At 46.8% G+C, this 19,404-nt stretch overlaps 1 protein-coding gene across 2 annotated transcripts in view; it reads right to left on the minus strand.

Moving 5' to 3' along the window:
- The window catches only part of SUN2 (Sad1 and UNC84 domain containing 2), a 266,430-nt gene that overhangs the window by 67,240 nt on the left and 179,786 nt on the right, over positions 1 to 19,404 (minus strand). For both annotated transcript variants that reach the window (XM_063940485.1, XM_063940484.1), the window contains exons 9-11: positions 10,267 to 10,476; positions 10,088 to 10,165; positions 133 to 176 (exon numbers count right to left, since the gene is read on the minus strand). In XM_063940485.1, coding sequence (XP_063796555.1) covers positions 133 to 176; positions 10,088 to 10,165; positions 10,267 to 10,476 — 332 coding nt within the window. The remainder of the gene's footprint in view (positions 1 to 132; positions 177 to 10,087; positions 10,166 to 10,266; positions 10,477 to 19,404) is intronic.

The raw sequence follows: 19,404 nt of genomic DNA on the forward strand, positions 1-19,404 counted from the left end.
CAACCGCCGGTAATATGTCGGCTGTAGGAATCACGACGTAGGGCTCATGAACGCCGGGATCATAACTGCATCCCCTACTATAATTTAGTTCCATTTGCTTAATTTTCTTATTACTGTATGTCTCTAATTTACCTTTTAAGTTCTGTTCTAAGCTGCAGAATCTTCTCTTCTACATCCTGCAGAAATAAACAATTATCAATAATAACAGATGTTCGGAGATAATAAGTAAACTCAGTATAATTTATAAAAATGTCTTCCCATGGCAGCTATTCACCCAGGTTTACTTCAAGAGGTAAAATTTACTGTATGGCGCTTTTCCAAGCAGCTTGGTTTTGGACACTGACTTTAAAGGGGCCATAATATGAAATATAAAGCATGCTTGGTTTTGTATGTAATATTATTGCTTCTTTAAATCTAGTGGCCTGAATATGCTGCAGATGCGTTAGAATTGAAAAGCACTGAATAGTAAATTTATCCTCAAGTCTATAAATTTGCAAACTTCCATATATATTCTGCATTCCAATGTGATTAGAAAGGGAGGGTGACCAATGTAGAAAATAATAATAAGATTTTACTCACCGGTAAATCTATTTCTCGTAGTCCGTAGTGGATGCTGGGAACTCCGAAAGGACCATGGGGAATAGCGGCTCCGCAGGAGTCTGGGCACAACTAAAAGAAAGCTTTTAGACTACCTGGTGTGCACTGGCTCCTCCCACTATGACCCTCCTCCAAGCCTCAGTTAGGACACTGTGCCCGGAAGAGCTGACACAATAAGGAAGGATTTTGAATCCTGGGTAAGACTCATACCAGCCACACCAATCACACCGTATAACACGTGATACCATATCCAGTTAACAGTATGAAACATAACTGAGCCTCTCAACAGATGGCTCATAACAATAACCCTTTAGTGAACAACAACTATGTACAAGTATTGCAGACAATCCGCACTTGGGACGGGCGCCCAGCATCCACTACGGACTACGAGAAATAGATTTACCGGTGAGTAAAATCTTATTTTCTCTAACGTCCTAGTGGATGCTGGGAACTCCGAAAGGACCATGGGGATTATACCAAAGCTCCCAAACGGGCGGGAGAGTGCGGATGACTCTGCAGCACCGAATGAGAGAACTCAAGGTCCTCCTCAGCCAGGGTATCAAATTTGTAGAATTTTGCAAACGTGTTTGCCCCTGACCAAGTAGCAGCTCGGCAAAGTTGTAAAGCCGAGACCCCTCGGGCAGCCGCCCAAGATGAGCCCACCTTCCTTGTAGAATGGGCTTTAACAGATTTAGGATGCGGCAGTCCAGCCGCAGAATGCGCCAGCTGAATTGTGCTACAAATCCAGCGAGCAATAGTCTGCTTCGAAGCAGGAGCACCCAGTTTGTTGGGTGCATACAGGATAAAGAGCGAGTCAGTTTTCCTGACTCCAGCCGTCCTGGAAACATAAATTTTCAAGGCCCTGACTACGTCCAGCAACTTGGAGTCCTCCAAGTCGCTAGTAGCCACAGGCACTACAATAGGTTGGTTCAAGTGAAAAGCTGATACCACCTTAGGGAGAAACTGAGGACGAGTCCTCAATTCTGCCCTATCCATATGGAAAATCAGATAAGGGCTTTTAAATGACAAAGCCGCCAATTCTGATACACGCCTGGCCGAAGCCAAGGCCAATAACATGACCACTTTCCACGTGAGATATTACAGATCCACGGTCTTTAGTGGCTCAAACCAATGTGATTTTTGGAAATTCAACACCACGTTGAGATCCCAGGGTGCCACTGGAGGCACAAAGGGGGGCTGAATATGCAGCACTCCTTTTACAAATGTCTGAACTTCAGGTAGTGAAGCTAGTTCCTTTTTGGAAAAAAATCGACAGAGCCGATATCTGTACCTTAATGGAGCCTAATTTTAGGCCCATAGTCACTCCTGCCTGTAGGAAGTGCAGAAATCGACCCAGCTGAAATTCCTCTGTTGGGGCCTTATTGGCCTCACACCAAGCAACATATTTCCGCCATATGCGGTGATAATGTTTAACCGTTACATCTTTCCTGGCTTTAATCAGCGTAGGAATGACATCCTCCGGAATGCCCTTTTCCTTTAGGATCCGGCGTTCAACCGCCATGCCGTCAAATGCAGCCGCGGTAAGTCTTGGAACAGACAGGGCCCCTGCTGCAGCAGGTCCTGTCTGAGCGGCAGAGGCCATGGGTCCTCTGAGATCATCTCTTGAAGTTCCGGGTACCAAGCTCTTCTTGGCCAATCCGGAACCAGGAGTATTGTCCTTACTCCTCGTTTTCTTATTATTCTCAGTACCTTTGGTATGAGAGGCAGAGGAGGGAACACATAAACTGACTGGTACACCCACGGTGTCACTAGAGCGTCCACCGCTATCGCCTGAGGGTCCCTTGACCTGGCGCAATATCTCTCTAGTTTTTTGTTTAGGCGGGACGCCATCATGTCCACCTGTGGCCGTTCCCAACGATTTACAATCAGTGTGAAGACTTCTGGATGAAGTCCCCACTCTCCCGGGTGGAGGTCGTGCCTGCTGAGGAAGTCTGCTTCCCAGTTGTCCACTCCCGGAATGAACACTGCTGACAGTGCTAGCACGTGATTTTCCGCCCATCGGAGAATCCTTGTGGCTTCTGCCGTTGCCGTCCTGCTTCTTGTGCCGCCCTGTCGGTTTACATGGGCGACCGCCGTGATGTTGTCTGACTGGATCAGTACCGGCTGGTTTTGAAGCAGGGGTTTTGCCTGACTTAGGGCATTGTAAATGGCCCTTAGTTCTAGAATATTTATGTGCAAGGAAGTCTCCTGACTCGACCATAGTCCTTGGAAGTTTCTTCCCTGAGTGACTGCCCCCCAGCCTCGAAGGCTGGCATCCGTGGTTACCAGGACCCAGTCCTGTATGCCGAATCTGCGGCCCTCTAGGAGATGAGCACTCTGCAGCCACCACAGCAGAGACACCCTGGTTCTTGGAGACAGGGTTATTAGCCGATGCATCTGAAGATGCGATCCGGACCATTGGTCCAACAGGTCCCACTGGAAGATTCTGGCATGGAACCTGCCGAAAGGAATTGCTTCGTAAGAAGCCACCATCTTTCCCAGGACTCGCGTGCAGTGATGCACCGACACCTGTTTTGGTTTCAGGAGGTCTCTGACCAGAGATGACAGCTCCTTGGCTTTCTCCTCCGGGAAAAACACTTTTTTCTGGACTGTGTCCAAAATCATTCCCAGGAACAGTAGACGTGTCGTCGGATCCAGCTGTGACTTTGGAATATTCAGAATCCAACCGTGCTGGTGTAGCACCTCCTGAGATAGTGCTACTCCTACCAACAACTGCTCCCTGGATCTCGCCTTTATTAGGAGATTGTCCAAGTACGGGATAATTAAAACTCCCTTTTTTCGAAGGAGTATCATCATTTCCGCCATTACCTTGGTAAACACCCTCGGTGCCGTGGACAGTCCAAACGGCAGCGTCTGGAATTGGTAATGGCAATTTTGTACCGCAAATCTGAGGTACTCCTGGTGAGGATGATAAATGGGGACATGCAGGTAAGCATCCTTGATGTCAAGGGATACCATGTAATCCCCCTCGTCCAGGCTTGCAATAACCGCCCTGAGCGATTCCATCTTGAACTTGAACTTTTTTATGTATGTGTTCAAGGATTTCAAATTTAAAATGGGTCTCACCGAACCGTCCGGTTTCGGTACCACAAACAGTGTGGAATAGTAACCCCGTCCTTGTTGAAGTAGGGGCACCTTGACTATCACCTGCTGGGAATACAGCTTGTGAATTGCCTCTAGCACAGCCTCCCTGCCTGAGGGAGTTGTTGGCAAGGCAGATTTGAGGAAACGGCGGGGGGGAGACGCCTCGAATTCCAGTTTGTACTCCTGAGATACTACTTGCAAGATCCAGGGATCCACCTGTGAGCGAGCCCACTGATGGCTGAAATTTTTGAGGCGGCCCCCCACCGTACCTGGCTCCGCCTGTGTTGCCCCACCGTCATGCGGTGGACTTGGAAGAAGCGGGGGAGGACTTTTGCTCCTGGGAACCTGCTGTTTGTTGCAGCCTTTTTCCCCTACCTCTGCCTCTGGACAGAAAGGACCCGCCTTTTCCTCGCCTGTTTCTCTGGGTCCGAAAGGACTGTACTTGATAAGACGGCGTTTTTTTTAGGCTGTGAAGGAACCTGGGGTAAAAATGCTGATTTCCCAGCTGTCGCTGTGGAAACTAGGTCTGAGAGACCATCCCCGAATAACTCCTTACCCTTATAAGGCAAAACTTCCATGTGCCTTTTGGAATCTGCATCCCCTGTCCACTGCCGAGTCCATAAGTCTCTCCTAGCAGAAATGGACAATGCACTTATTTTAGATGCCAGCCGGCAGATCTCCCTCTGTGCATCTCTCATGTATAAGACTGAGTCTTTTATATGCTCTATTGTTAGGAGAACAGTGTCCCTGTCTAGGGTGTCAATATTTTCTGACAGGGAATCTGACCATGCAGCGGCAGCACTGCACATCCATGCTGACGCAATAGCTGGTCTAAGTATAATGCCTGAGTGTGTATATACAGACTTCAGGATCGCCTCCTGCTTTCTATCCGCAGGCTCCTTTAGGGCGGCCGTATCCGGAGACGGAAGTGCCACCTTTTTAGACAAACGTGTGAGCGCTTTATCCACCCTAGGAGGTGTTTCCCAACGTGCCCTATCCTCTGGCGGGAAAGGGAACGCCATTAGTAATTTTTTAGGGATTACCAATCTTTTATCGGGGAAAGCCCATGCTACTTCACACACTTCATTTAATTCTTCAGATGGGGGAAAAACTACGGGTAGTTTTTTCTCCCCAAACATAATACCCTTTTTAGTGGTACCTGGGTTTATATCCGAAATGCCTCAATCATGCAACGAATGGCCCTAGTGGACATTAGATTTGACTCATCGTCGTCGACACTGGTATCAGTATCCGTGTCGACATCTGCGTCTGCCATCTGAGGTAGCGGGCGTTTTAGAGCCCCTGATGGCCTTTGAGACACCTGGGCAGGCACGAGCTGAGAAGCCGGCTGTCCCGCATTTGGCATGTCGTCAAATTTTTTGTGTAAGGAGTCGACACTTGCACGTAATTCCTTCCATAAAACCATCCACTCAGGTGTCTGCCCCGCAGGGGGTGACATCACTTCTATGGGCATCTGCTCCGCCTCCACATAATTTTCCTCATCAAACATGTCGACACAGCCGTACCGACACACCGCACACACACCGGGAATGCTCTAATAGAGGACAGGACCCCACAGAAGCCCTTTGGGGAGACAGAGAGAGAGTATGCCAGCACACACCAGAGCGCTATATAATGTAGGGACTAACTGAATTATGTCCCCTATAGCTGCTATAATATTTACTGCGCCTAAATTTAGTGCCCCCCCTCTCTTTTTTACCCTTTTCTGTAGTGTAGACTGCAGGGGAGAGCCAGGGAGCTTCCTTCCAGCGGAACTGTGAGGGAAAAATGGCGCCAGTGTGCTGAGAGAGATAGCTCCGCCCCTTTTTCGCGGACTATTCTCCCGCTTTTTTAAGGATTCTGGCAGGGGTAATTATCACATATATAGCCTCTGGGGCTATATATTGTGATTGTTTTGCCAGCCAAGGTGTTTTTATTGCTGCTCAGGGCGCCTCCCCCCAGCGCCCTGCACCCTCAGTGACCGGAGTGTGAAGTGTGTATGAGAAGCAATGGCGCACAGCTGCAGTGCTGTGCGCTACCTTGGTGAAGACAGAAGTCTTCATGCCGCCGATTTTCCGGACTTCTTCTTGCTTCTGGCTCTGTAAGGGGGACGGCGGCGCGGCTCCGGGACCGAACACCAAGGCCAGTTCCATGCGGTCGGTCCCTCTGGAGCTAATGGTGTCCAGTAGCCTAAGAAGCCCAAGCTAGCTGCAAGCAGGTAGGTTCGCTTCTTCTCCCCTTAGTCCCTCGTTGCAGTGAGCCTGTTGCCAGCAGATCTCACTGTAAAATAAAAAACCTAAAATATACTTTCTATCTAAGAGCTCAGGAGAGCCCCTAGTGTGCATCCAGCTCGGCCGGGCACAAAAATCTAACTGAGGCTTGGAGGAGGGTCATAGTGGGTGGAGCCAGTGCACACCAGGTAGTCTAAAAGCTTTCTTTTAGTTGTACCCAGACTCCTGCGGAGCCGCTATTCCCCATGGTCCTTTCGGAGTTCCCAGCATCCACTAGGACGTTAGAGAAAACAGCATGTAGTAAGGCGGCAGTGACACAGGGGTCAATTTACTAAGCCATGGGTGGAGATAAAGTGGATGGAGATAAAGTACCAACCAATCAGCTCCTAACTACCATGTCACAGGCTGGGTTTGAAAAATGACAGTTAGGAGTGGTTGACTGGTACTTTAGCTCCATCCACTTTATCTCCGTCCAAAGCTTAGTAAATAGATCCCACAATGTGCTGCCACATCAGTACAGTGGGGGTTGTTTAATTCCAACCTGGGAACGATCTGTGTTGACCTATCAAGTTCACAGAGGTTTCCTTTGGGAGCCCCATTTTTCTTCTATATTCCAAAACACATTGGTAGGTTAAATGGTTCTGGACATAATTGACCCTAGTGTGTATATGCATGCTTTATTATATAAAAGATAATACATATAACTATCAGGAGAAATAGTACCCACAATGTGGCCCATCTAGGGCTCATATACTGTTCCATTGGAACCTTACATTGACATTGTACCTAGCAGTGACGTGCGGTGGGGTGAGGCAGAGCCTTTCCTGTCATACTTACGTTTGTGCCAGAGTTTTGACTGTATAAAGTATATGTAAAATACAAAGAATATGTATGAAATATCTTCTTTGCATTATTCTAATCATTTTTATAGCCACAACTCTGGAGTAAAAAGTCTATGGCAGGTGAGGCAGTGCCTCACCTGTGTATCCTTTCCACACATCTCTTATCAAAACTCACCAAATTTCCAGGAGTTTATACTGCTGCACCTGTGTACAATGCCCAGATGTATGCTATAACTCATATTTTGTGTGTAAATCTGGCTCTGGTGCTAGACAGTGCCTCCTGAGCCATTTAGCTCACCGCACGTCCCTGGTACCTAGTAGACAGTTTAAGATGTTTATGCAAATACATTTTCTGTAACAAGGAAATAAAATGTAATCCTGACACTTGTTACCATAAAACAAGGACCTACCATGCATTGGTTGCACAACAGCATCATTTTATAGCACTGGGCAGTGATTGCAAAAATGCAATCCTGAAAATAGCTCCCTAGGCCTCACTTTTAAGAAATCAGTGGGTCCCACAGTATGCTCTATAATCTGGCTGTGCTTTCCTAATCCCATGCCGCAGCCATTTGCCACCTGCATTGTATCCTCCCTTGATGATGTCAGACTTAACACGGTACTGGCTGCCCACCTGATTTAATCTCCAATCCCGTGGCCCAGGTGGTGAAGAGCTGCATAGCGCCAGTGTGTCTCCTTACACTGTCCGAGACCCACTAAGCTGGGAAAACGAAGAGACCAGAAGCGGACAAATGGAAAGTCCAGACAGCTGGAGACAGCAGGAGTAACCTCAGCAGTGAGAACACACTGGGAGAGAGCAGCGCCAAAGCTTAACCATCGGCCTAACCATCAGCTTCAGATAGCACTGCTTGCAGAATGCCTCCCCCTAACCTGACCGATGATGGGCTGATAGCCTTGCAAAAGGTCACTGTATTTCAGATTGAGAGCCACAAATATGCAGCCAAACCGTACCTAACCAGGACACAGGTGGAAAGGCGTCAGGAGACTCTGAAGCAGGTAATCAACGTTAAGCGCTTGATTTAAAGTATATGGTTAATACATACACGTGGACATTTAAAAGACTGTTTACAGGACGTAAATAAGTAGTAGTGCAGAAAGAACAAGGCACTCTTTTATCTATATAATATATATTTTTTATGTTATTTCTCTGTATGGTCAAAAAGTACCTTCAGTGGTGCCCGCGCAGATAAATCATATGGGTCCAGTGGTGCAGATTGCAGAACTGAATGTAATAAAAACTAGAAGACCGGCAGGTATGTAGACGTTTCAGTGGTATTTACACTATCATCAGGATTATCATACCTGATGATAGTGTAAATAAATCAAAACAGGGTACCGTCCCAAGAAGAGGTTGGCAGAGATACCAGAAGAAAATACTCCTTTTTGGGGGCACAATTTGTACAATATGTATAGAAAATGTTAAAATATAACTTTTATTCAAACTTTGGTAAAATACAGTATTTAAGACTTTACTTACAATACAACAACACGGAGAAATATTTTTAGGAAAAATATTTTTTGCTGGGGGGTATGTAATTAACCTCCTGTTTCAAAAGAAAAATAGTAATCAGTAAGGGTGATTCACCTTACCGCAAGTGGACGCTTGTGAATATTTTTACTCTCAATATTTGAAAACCATTAAATCTATCAGAGTATTGTGTCAATCATGTGTGGATGACATACACAGAGACAAAAATCCTCTTCATAAATTGTGGACAAGAAATAATTTATTATGGTGTCTGTATAAGCCGGAGACACTAATGTCTAGTGGTACCTTTAAAAGAACCTGAAAAGCATTTCCCAGTTCTCACAAATGATGCATTTCATAATATATTACATTTACTGACACATTTAGTACATCCTTGCCTACATTCCCGGAAAGGCCAGGAGGATCCTGAAAATTAGGTGGCACCCCGGCTCCCCAGGGAAATGGGCAAGTCTCCCGCATCCCGCTGCACCCCCACCTCACCCTCCCGTCATCCCTGCAGCATGCGGGGCAATGACGCGATTCACGCTAAATCGCGTCATCATAGCCCCGCCCCCACTTTACAATGCCAGTAATGGGGCATTGAAAAGCAGTGGACAGGGCTACGATAATGCGATTGCATTACCATGCCCCCTTCTATGTTACTTGGCTGCTCCCTCCCGGAAGTAGGCAAGTATGATTTAGTATGAATGTTCAGAGGGAAAAGCCGTATTAATATATCAGTATACTTTATTCATAACATGGATCAGAACAGCATATATCTCTATAGCATCACATTTACATACATGTGCCTCTTTCAAGCAGTTTGAGAGGTAAACGTAAAGGCAGTTTGAATCTCGAAATTCAGCACCTGACCTTTTCACAAGTATGTTTGAAAAGTCGGTTGGGTGTTTGTTTTTTCCTATCTAATAGACAGGAAATAACAGACACCCAACTGACTTTTCAAACAATTGAATCTCCCCCATTATGTCAGTGGATCAGTATACTGTTGATAGCACAGGTTAAGAAGGTATATATAACATCATATTGTCCATAGTTTGAAGAGAACCATATATAAGTAAGCTTGCACAGTTTTGGTAACAGTCCATAATAATAGTAATATGTGTGTAGGGCTGTTTGGGCAAGATAGAGAAATAGAGGTACAGGTTCAGTCACCAGAAGCAACTCTAGAACTGCCCCAACTGCTATATGCCCCTACCTCCAGCACTACCTGCCCCTAAACCTCTCCTTGCCTCCCCATTATTTTCCCAGCTGCTATCTATCCTTATCCCCTCCCTACCCCCATTACTTCCTGCCCCTAACCCTCTCCTTGCCCCTTGAGTACTGCCCCAGCTGCTCATTGGCTGAACTGTCTTTTTTGACACGTCTGGTTGCCACCATTTTAATTTTGCCGATGAGCTGTTCCACTTTAGCGTGTGGGTCGGCGCTCTTGCACCTTCGTAGCCGACACGCACCTCTCACATCAATGGCTCAGCAGTTTCAAAGTCAGGTTATTTACTATGGTGCCACTTGTCCAGTCATGATACACCTTCATCACAGCAGCACGCAAACAGTTCACAAACTGCGCTGTTCCATCCTCAACCCAAATGCCGATAATTATCCCTTTTTGCAATTCGGATAAATCTCCCCCCTTTTACCCATGACAACAACGAGTGATATGTGTGCAGATGGCCTATCACACGCCTTATATACCTACCAAGCTAGCGCACGACAAGTGACGTACTTCGTGGGCTATACACTTCTGACGTCAAATGTAGGAGGTGGTCATAATAATGTGACTCGACCGTGTATAATGCTTTTCTCACCTTGGACATCTGATGCATTTTCTGCAGAATGTCCTGTAGATTATCCTGCTGCTCCTCTCGCAATGTTCTGAGTTCACTCTAGAAAATAGAAGGCCACAAGCCCATAAGATGACTCTATACAGTCAACATGTTCTGCACGTTTGACAGTGACAAAATAACCTTCTATTGACAAATTCTACCTTAGTCATTGTTGCACCTTCCTGCAGTATCCCTGCTCTCAAAGCTGACTCTTTGGTGATGGATAGTTCTTTGAAGACTTGAACCACCTCATCTCGGCTGAGACCGGTAACTGCATTAGATCCTGTTTCAGCATGTTTCATCATTTTGTGTGCATTCTCTAGGCCCTGGAATCTCATTTCGAGGGACTTCATGCGGGCATCTAATTCAGCCTTTTGAACAGAAAGAAATTAGCAAATTAAATAATCCTAATAAATATACTTCATACAATTACAAAAAATAATGTTATGCTTCTCTTATAATATAAAAAGACAAGTAGCAATTATTTGAAAGCACCAGAAATGTGCTATTTTGGAAACTAATGTTGTTCTACAGGCTGAATATCCCTTATCCAAAATCCCACATTTTTGGGTCCCATACTGAGATGATGGCATATACAGTTGTGCTCATAAGTTTACATATCCTAGCAGAATTTGTGATTTTCTGGCCATTTGTCAGAGAATATGAATGATAACTCACAAACTTTTCTTTCACTCGTGGTTAATGGTTTGTGTGAAGCCATTTATTGTCCAACAACTGTGTTTACTCTTTTTAAATCATAATGACAACAGAAACTACCCAAATGACCCTGATCAAAAGTTTACATACCCTGGAGATTTTGGCCTGATAACATGCACACAAGTTGACACAAACGGGTTTGAATGGCTACTAAATGTAACCATCCTCACCTGTGATCTGTTTGCTTGTAATCAGTCTGTGTGTATAAAAGGTCAGTGAGTTTCTGGACTCCTGAAAGACCCTTGCATCTTTCATCCAGTGCTGCACTGACGTGTCTGGATTCTGAGTCATGGGGAAAGAAAAAGAATTGTCAAAGGATCTGCGGAAAAAGGTAATTGAACTGTATAAAACAGGAAAGGGATATAAAAAGATATCCAAGCAATTGAGAATGCCAATCAGCAGTGTTCAAACTCTAATTAAAAAGTGGAAAATTAGGGATTCTGTGGAAACCAAATCACGGTCAGGTAGACCAACAAAAATTTCAGCCACAACTGCCAGGAAAATTGTTCGGTATGCAAAGAAAAATCCACAAATAACTTCAGCTGAAATACAGGACTCTCTGAAAAAAAGTGGTGTGGTTGTTTCAAGATGCACAATAAGGAGGAATTTGAAGAAAAATGGGCTGCATGGTCGAGTCACCAGAAGAAAGCCATTACTACGCAAATGCCACAAAGCATCCCGCTTACAATACTCCAAACAGCACAGAGACAAGCCTCAAAACTTCTAGTACAAAGTCATTTGGAGTGATGAGACCAAAATTGAACTTTTTGGCAACAACCATAAACGTTACATTTGGAGAGGAGTCAACAAGGCCTATGATGAAAGGTACACCATTCCTACTGTGAAACACGGAGGTGGATCGCTGATGTTTTGGGGATGTGTGAGCTACAAAGGCACTGGAAGCTTGGTCAAAATTGATGGCAAGATGAATGCAGCATGTTATCTGAAATACTGGAGGAAAATTTGCACTCATCAGCCCGGAAGGTGCGCATGGGACGTACTTGGACGTTCCAACATGACAATGATCCAAAACACAAGGCCAAGTCGACCTGTCATTGGCTACAGCAGAATAAAGTGAAGGTTCTGGAGTGGCCATCTCAGTCTCCTGACCTCAATATCATTGAGCCACTTTGGGGAGATCTCAAACGTGCAGTTCATGCAAGACAGCCCAAGAATTTACAGGAACTGGAGGCTTTTTGCCAAGAAGAATGGGCAGCTTTACCATCTGAGAAAATAAAGAGCCTCATCCACAACTACCAAAAAAGACTTCAAGCTGTCATTGATGTTAAAAGGGGCAATACACAGTACTAAGAACTGGGGTATGTAAACTTTTGATCAGGGTCATTTGGATAGTTTCTGTTATATATATATATATATATATATATATATATAATTAATGTATGTAGATATATGATAATAGGATTTTAAACCTACCGGTAAATCTTTTTCTCGTAGTCCGAAGAGGATGCTGGGACTCCGTAAGGACCATGGGGATAGACGGGCTCCGCAGGAGACATGGGCACTTTAAGAAAGAATTTGACTCTGGGTGTGCATTGGCTCCTCCCTCTAGGCCCCTCCTCCAGACCTCAGTTAGAGAAACTGTGCCCAGAGGAGACGGACAGTACAAGGAAAGGATTTTTGTAATCCAAGGGCAAGTGTCACAACTGAGGGCCTGAGCTGACGGGAGGCAGCCTCAGTTGTAGGGGCTGAGATGTACCGGAACCTGGGAGGTTGTATCAGACCCCTGGACATGTAAGTAACATGAATAATAACTGCCCGAAGGCGTGACCACGACAACTTGGATAAAAGTCAATGATGTTTATTATGACAACTCCGCAACACAGCAGCAGTAAAAGAAAACGTAAAAGTCAGCAAATAATAAATACAGTTCCTGGGTACTACAGGATGGCAGGAGCCACAGGGCACTGGTAGTGTGAGATAGTTCTTATGATCTTCTAGATGGAAAGTCCTTACCAGGCCCGACTGTAGCAATGGAGATAACCCAGGATTGTGCCAGCTGGTGTTCCAGGAAAAGCTGGGTTGCTGAAGGTAAAACAGCTGCTGTGGATACTGGCTGGAACCAGACTGTTGTTAGCACGGAGTGGATACTGGCTGGAACCAGTTAAATAATAAATGAACTTGGGAGCGATGAAATATGAACTGAAATGTAGAACTTGAGAGCGGAGAAATAATAATACCGGTGGAGAGTGGTAAAGTGTAGAAAGGACACCGGCCCTTTAAGGGAAGCTGTACTCTGCTGGAAGCTGAGCTGGAAGCAGGTAATGTTGTAGCTGGAAACAGATGAATCCACAATGGATTGGAGAGTCAGGCTACACCGCAGGTGGAATGCTGGTGCGGGTCTCTATGGTGGAAGTCTTGAGACAGGAGCTGGAACCTGGAAGACAATCACAGGAGAGAGACAAACAGGAACTAGGTTTGACAACCAAAGCACTGACGCCTTCCTTGCTCAGGCACAGTGTATTTATACCTGCAGCAAGGAAGGGATTGGCTAGGCAATTATGCAGATTATCAATACTGAGAACAGATTGGTGGAAATGATCAGCTGACAGAATCCAAGATGGCTGCGCCCATGCAGACACTTGGAGGGAAGTTTGGTTTGTAATCCATGTGGTAATGAAAACAGTAATGGCGGCGCCGGCCACCGGAGACAGGAGGCGCCAGGCTGACAGATGCACATCCAACCACGCGGACACAGCGGAGGCCGCGGCTGACGTAATCGCCACTCAGACACTCTGCATGCAGAAGTTCAGGGACGGCGGCGGAGGCCGCGGGAGACGCCATGCCAGGTGTAATATGGCGTTTACTGTGACAGCGTCCCAGAGTGACAGGAGAGGATGCAGGAATGTGAACATTAGGATAACAGATGGGATCCGGTCCTGGAGCGCTGAGCCAGCCTTAGGAGGCATCTGATGGGTAAGAAATGGCGTCCAGATACCCGGATCGTGACAGCACCCCCCCCTTTAGGAGTGGCCCCAGGACACTTCTTTGGCTTTTGAGGAAACTTGGAATGGAATCTCCGGACCAAGGCAGGAGCATGGACATCAGAAGCATTGGTCCATGAACGTTCCTCAGGACCATAACCCTTCCAGTCAATAAGATATTGTAGTTGACCGTAACGGTGACGTGAGTCCAGGATCTTGGCCACTTCATACTCAACGCCTCGTTGAGTTTGGACTTTCGGAGTTGGAGGAAGTGAGGAATGAAACCGATTCAAGATCAGCGGTTTCAACAGGGAAACATGGAATGTCCTGGGTATTTTTAAGAAGGGAGGCAACTGGAGTCTGTAAGCAACAGGATTGATGACTTGTTCAATCTTGAAAGGACCGATATAGCGAGGTGCAAACTTCATACTGGGAACTCTTAACCTCAAATTCTTCGTGGATAACCATACCCGATCACCCACCTTGAAAGCAGGAACTGCTCGACGCTTCTTATCCGCAAACTTCTTGTACCTGAACGATGCCTTGAGCAGAGCTGATCGTACGCTCTTCCAGATATTGGCAAACTGATGCAAGGTGATATCCACTGCGGGAACAGAAGTTGCTGGAAGCGGTTGGAACTCAGGGACTTTAGGGTGGAATCCAAAGTTAGTGAAGAATGGTGTTGAAGCAGATGAAGAATGATACTGGTTGTTATGACAGAACTCGGCCCAGGGAAGTAATTGAACCCAGTCATCTTGAGAGGAGGACACATAGATGCGGAGGAAGGCCTCCAAGTCCTGATTCACCCTCTCGGTTTGACCATTGGTCTGAGGATGGTAAGCCGTGGAAAACTTTAGCTTGACTTGGAGGACTTGACATAAACTTCGCCAGAATTTGGCTGTGAATTGAACTCCTCGATCTGAGATAATTTCTTCAGGAAGACCGTGGAGTCGGAAGATCTCTTGTATGAATACTTGAGCCAACTTGGAAGCTGACGGAAGACCGGTGAGAGGAATGAAGTGTGCCATCTTGGTGAACCGGTCAACTACCACCCAGATGGTATTGAACTTGTTGCACATGGGTAAGTCTGTAATGAAATCCATCGACAAGTGGGTCCATGGTCGACGGGGAACGGATAGTGGAACCAGTTGCCCCGCAGGCGACTGGCGGGATACTTTATGTTGGGCACACTTTGGGCAAGATGCAATAAACTCCAAGACGTCCTTTTTCAGAGTTGGCCACCAATAGGACCTAGAGATAAACTCCAGGGTTTTTTGGATACCTGTATGTCCGGCAAAACGGGAAGCATGGGCCCAATGCATGAGCTTCTTCCTTAGCATCGGCTTCACAAAACTTTTCCCTGATGGGGGCGTAGAGTCCATCCCTACCGTGGAGAATGCCAACGGATTTATAATAGGATGCTTGTCTGAAGACTCTGACTCATTTTCTTGCTCCCATGAGCGGGAAAGGGCATCGGCCTTGCGATTCTGAGAGCCCGGACAGAACTGGAGTTTAAAGTCGAACCTGGAAAAGAAAAGTGCCCATCTGGCCTGACGAGGGTTGAGACATTGTGCGCCCTTCAGGTATAAAAGGTTCTTGTGGTCTGTAAGTATGGTGATTAAATGAGAAGCTCCCTCCAACAGATACCTCCACTCTTCTAGAGCGAGCTTGATGGCTAGCAACTCCTGGTCGCCAATGGCATAGTTGCGCTCAGCTGGGGAGAACTTCCGGGAGAAGAAACTGCAAGGATGTAAATGGCCATCTTTAGCCCTCTGAGATAACACCGCTCCTACTCCAACGGAGGAGGCATCCACCTCTAGGATGAAAGGAGAGTCGATGTCAGGCTGTTTCAGGACAGGCGCAGAGATGAACCTCTGTTTTAAAAGATGAAAAGCTTGCATGGCTTCTTCAGACCACTTGGACGGGTTAGCACCCTTCTTGGTGAAAGCAGTAATAGGCGCCACAATGGTGGAAAAGTCTCGTATAAACTTTCGGTAATAATTGGCGAACCCTAAGAACCTCTGGACCCCTTTGAGGGTTAAGGGTACCGGCCAATTCTGAATTGCTTGTAGTTTCTCAGGATCCATCTCTAGTCCGGAACCGGACACAATGTACCCTAGAAACGGAATGGACTTGACTTCAAAGACGCATTTTTCTAATTTGCAATAGAGATGATTGACACGGAGACGGGACAGAACCTCTTTAACCCAAAAACGATGTTCCTCTAAATCGTTGGCAAAAATGAGGATATCGTCTAGATAGACCACGACATGACGGTATAGAATGTCTCTGAAAATCTCATTGACAAAATGCTGGAAGACAGCTGGAGCATTGCTCAATCCGAAGGGCATGACGAGGTACTCATAATGTCCGTCACGGGTGTTAAAGGCGGTCTTCCACTCGTCACCCTCACGGATCCGGATGAGATTGTATGCACCTCGCAAGTCCAGCTTTGTAAAGATGGTAGCTCCGCTAACTCTGTCAAAGAGCTCAGTAATCAGGGGTAAAGGATAACGGTTCTTGATGGTAATGTCGTTCAAACCTCTGTAGTCGATGCACGGCCGCAGACCACCATCTTTCTTTTTTACAAAAAAGAAGCCTGCGCCGGCTGGGGAAGAAGAAGGTCGAATGAACCCCTTTGCTAGGTTCTCTTTAATGTATTCCTCCATAGAATGCGTCTCAGGCAGAGACAACGGATAAGTTCGGCCTCGAGGTGGAACCTTCCCTGGAACGAGATCAATCGGGCAGTCCCATTCTCTATGAGGAGGAAGGATATCAGCAGAAGCTTTACTGAACACATCCGTGAAATCTTGATATGGAGGAGGTGGAACATCAGACGACCTGGGGGAGGAAGAACAGACAGGCAATACTTTAAACAAACATGTCTCTGCACAGGAGGAACCCCATGCCAGGATTTGCGTAGTCGTCCAATCAATTGTAGGATTGTGAAGACGGAGCCATGGAAGGCCCAGGACCACAGGATGTGTGGCTCTTGGAATCACTAAAAGTGAAATAAGTTCGGAATGAAGAACTCCCACTCTCAGACGAACTGGTAGAGTCCTTAGAGCAATAACAGTATCAAAAATTTTACTGCCATCCACGGCAGTTAAGGAAAAGGAGGAAGGAAGTCTCTCGGTGGGTAGGGACCACCGTTTAACATAGGCTTCAGTAATAAAGTTCCCAGCTGCTCCGGAATCAAGGAGGGCAATGACGTTCCGATAACGTTGAGCAACTTGAAGCGAGACTGGGAGATTACAATCTTGAGGAGATGGAGAGGAGATCATTACTCCTAGCCGGCCCTCTCCTGGGCGAGCTAGGGTTTGGAGTTTTCCCGGACGTTCGGGACAGGCATTGATGGTGTGAGACGGAGCTGCACAGTAAAGACAAAGAGACTCAGAGAGACGTCTTCGGCGCTCAGCAGGAGTTAAACGGGAACGGCCAATTTGCATGGGCTCATCTTTAGATGGTGACAGTTGACGAGGAGGAGGAGCAGAAGATTTTGGAGCAGATGATCTTCCACGCTCAGTTGCTCTCTCTCTGAAACGTAAATCAACTTTCGTGCAGAGTGAGATTAGCTCATCTAACTTAGAAGGTAAGTCTCTGGTAGCTAACTCATCTTTAATAAGCTCAGATAAGCCATGCCAGAATGCAGCATACAGGGCCTCGTCGTTCCATGCCAGTTCGGATGCCAGGATCTGGAACTGTATCAGATATTGTCCTACAGTACGTGACCCCTGGCGTAAACGGAGAATCTCGGATGAAGCTGAGGTTACCCGGCCTGGCTCGTCGAAGATGCGCCTGAATGTTGACACGAATGCAGTGTAAGAAGATAGCAGGGTGTCGGACCTCTCCCATAACGGTGATGCCCAGTCAAGGGCGGAGCCACTGAGAAGAGAGATGATGTAGGCAATTTTTGTACGGTCACTGGGAAAATTGCCAGGTTGTAGCTCAAACTGAATCTCACACTGGTTGAGAAATCCCCTGCAGAATCTTGGAGATCCGTCAAATTTTGCTGGCGTTGGAAGATGAAGACGTGGAGCAGAAATGGGTAAGGTGGGTGGGGTTATAGCTGGAGTCACTGTGGTTGACGCACCAGATGCGCCTGATCCACGGAGAGTTGTCTGAATCCCATCCAGCCGAGTAGAGAGATCCTGGAGACAGCGGATGATGTGGCCCTGTGCAGCCTCCTGATGTTCTAGTCGGGCTGCCAGTTCTTGCATCGGCCTGGCCGCTTGATCCTGGTCTCCGGCTGGATTCATTAGGTCAGTGCTTACTGTCACAACTGAGGGCCTGAGCTGACGGGAGGCAGCCTCAGTTGTAGGGGCTGAGATGTACCGGAACCTGGGAGGTTGTATCAGACCCCTGGACATGTAAGTAACATGAATAATAACTGCCCGAAGGCGTGACCACGACAACTTGGATAAAAGTCAATGATGTTTATTATGACAACTCCGCAACACAGCAGCAGTAAAAGAAAACGTAAAAGTCAGCAAATAATAAATACAGTTCCTGGGTACTACAGGATGGCAGGAGCCACAGGGCACTGGTAGTGTGAGATAGTTCTTATGATCTTCGAGATGGAAAGTCCTTACCAGGCCCGACTGTAGCAATGGAGATAACCCAGGATTGTGCCAGCTGGTGTTCCAGGAAAAGCTGGGTTGCTGAAGGTAAAACAGCTGCTGTGGATACTGGCTGGAACCAGACTGTTGTTAGCACGGAGTGGATACTGGCTGGAACCAGTTAAATAATAAATGAACTTGGGAGCGATGAAATATGAACTGAAATGTAGAACTTGAGAGCGGAGAAATAATAATACCGGTGGAGAGTGGTAAAGTGTAGAAAGGACACCGGCCCTTTAAGGGAAGCTGTACTCTGCTGGAAGCTGAGCTGGAAGCAGGTAATGTTGTAGCTGGAAACAGATGAATCCACAATGGATTGGAGAGTCAGGCTACACCGCAGGTGGAATGCTGGTGCGGGTCTCTATGGTGGAAGTCTTGAGACAGGAGCTGGAACCTGGAAGACAATCACAGGAGAGAGACAAACAGGAACTAGGTTTGACAACCAAAGCACTGACGCCTTCCTTGCTCAGGCACAGTGTATTTATACCTGCAGCAAGGAAGGGATTGGCTAGGCAATTATGCAGATTACCAATACTGAGAACAGATTGGTGGAAATGATCAGCTGACAGAATCCAAGATGGCTGCGCCCATGCAGACACTTGGAGGGAAGTTTGGTTTGTAATCCATGTGGTAATGAAAACAGTAATGGCGGCGCCGGCCACCGGAGACAGGAGGCGCCAGGCTGACAGATGCACATCCAACCACGCGGACACAGCGGAGGCCGCGGCTGACGTAATCGCCACTCAAACACTCTGCATGCAGAAGTTCAGGGACGGCGGCGGAGGCCGCGGGAGACGCCATGCCAGGTGTAATATGGCGTTTACTGTGACAGCGTCCCAGAGTGACAGGAGAGGATGCAGGAATGTGAACATTAGGATAACAGATGGGATCCGGTCCTGGAGCGCTGAGCCAGCCTTAGGAGGCATCTGATGGGTAAGAAATGGCGTCCAGATACCCGGATCGTGACAGCAAGATTCATACCAGCCACACCAATCACACCATATAACTTGTGATATACTAT

The sequence above is a fragment of the Pseudophryne corroboree genome, chromosome 9, assembly GCF_028390025.1.
Source record: "Pseudophryne corroboree isolate aPseCor3 chromosome 9, aPseCor3.hap2, whole genome shotgun sequence".
Taxonomy (NCBI): domain Eukaryota; kingdom Metazoa; phylum Chordata; class Amphibia; order Anura; family Myobatrachidae; genus Pseudophryne; species Pseudophryne corroboree.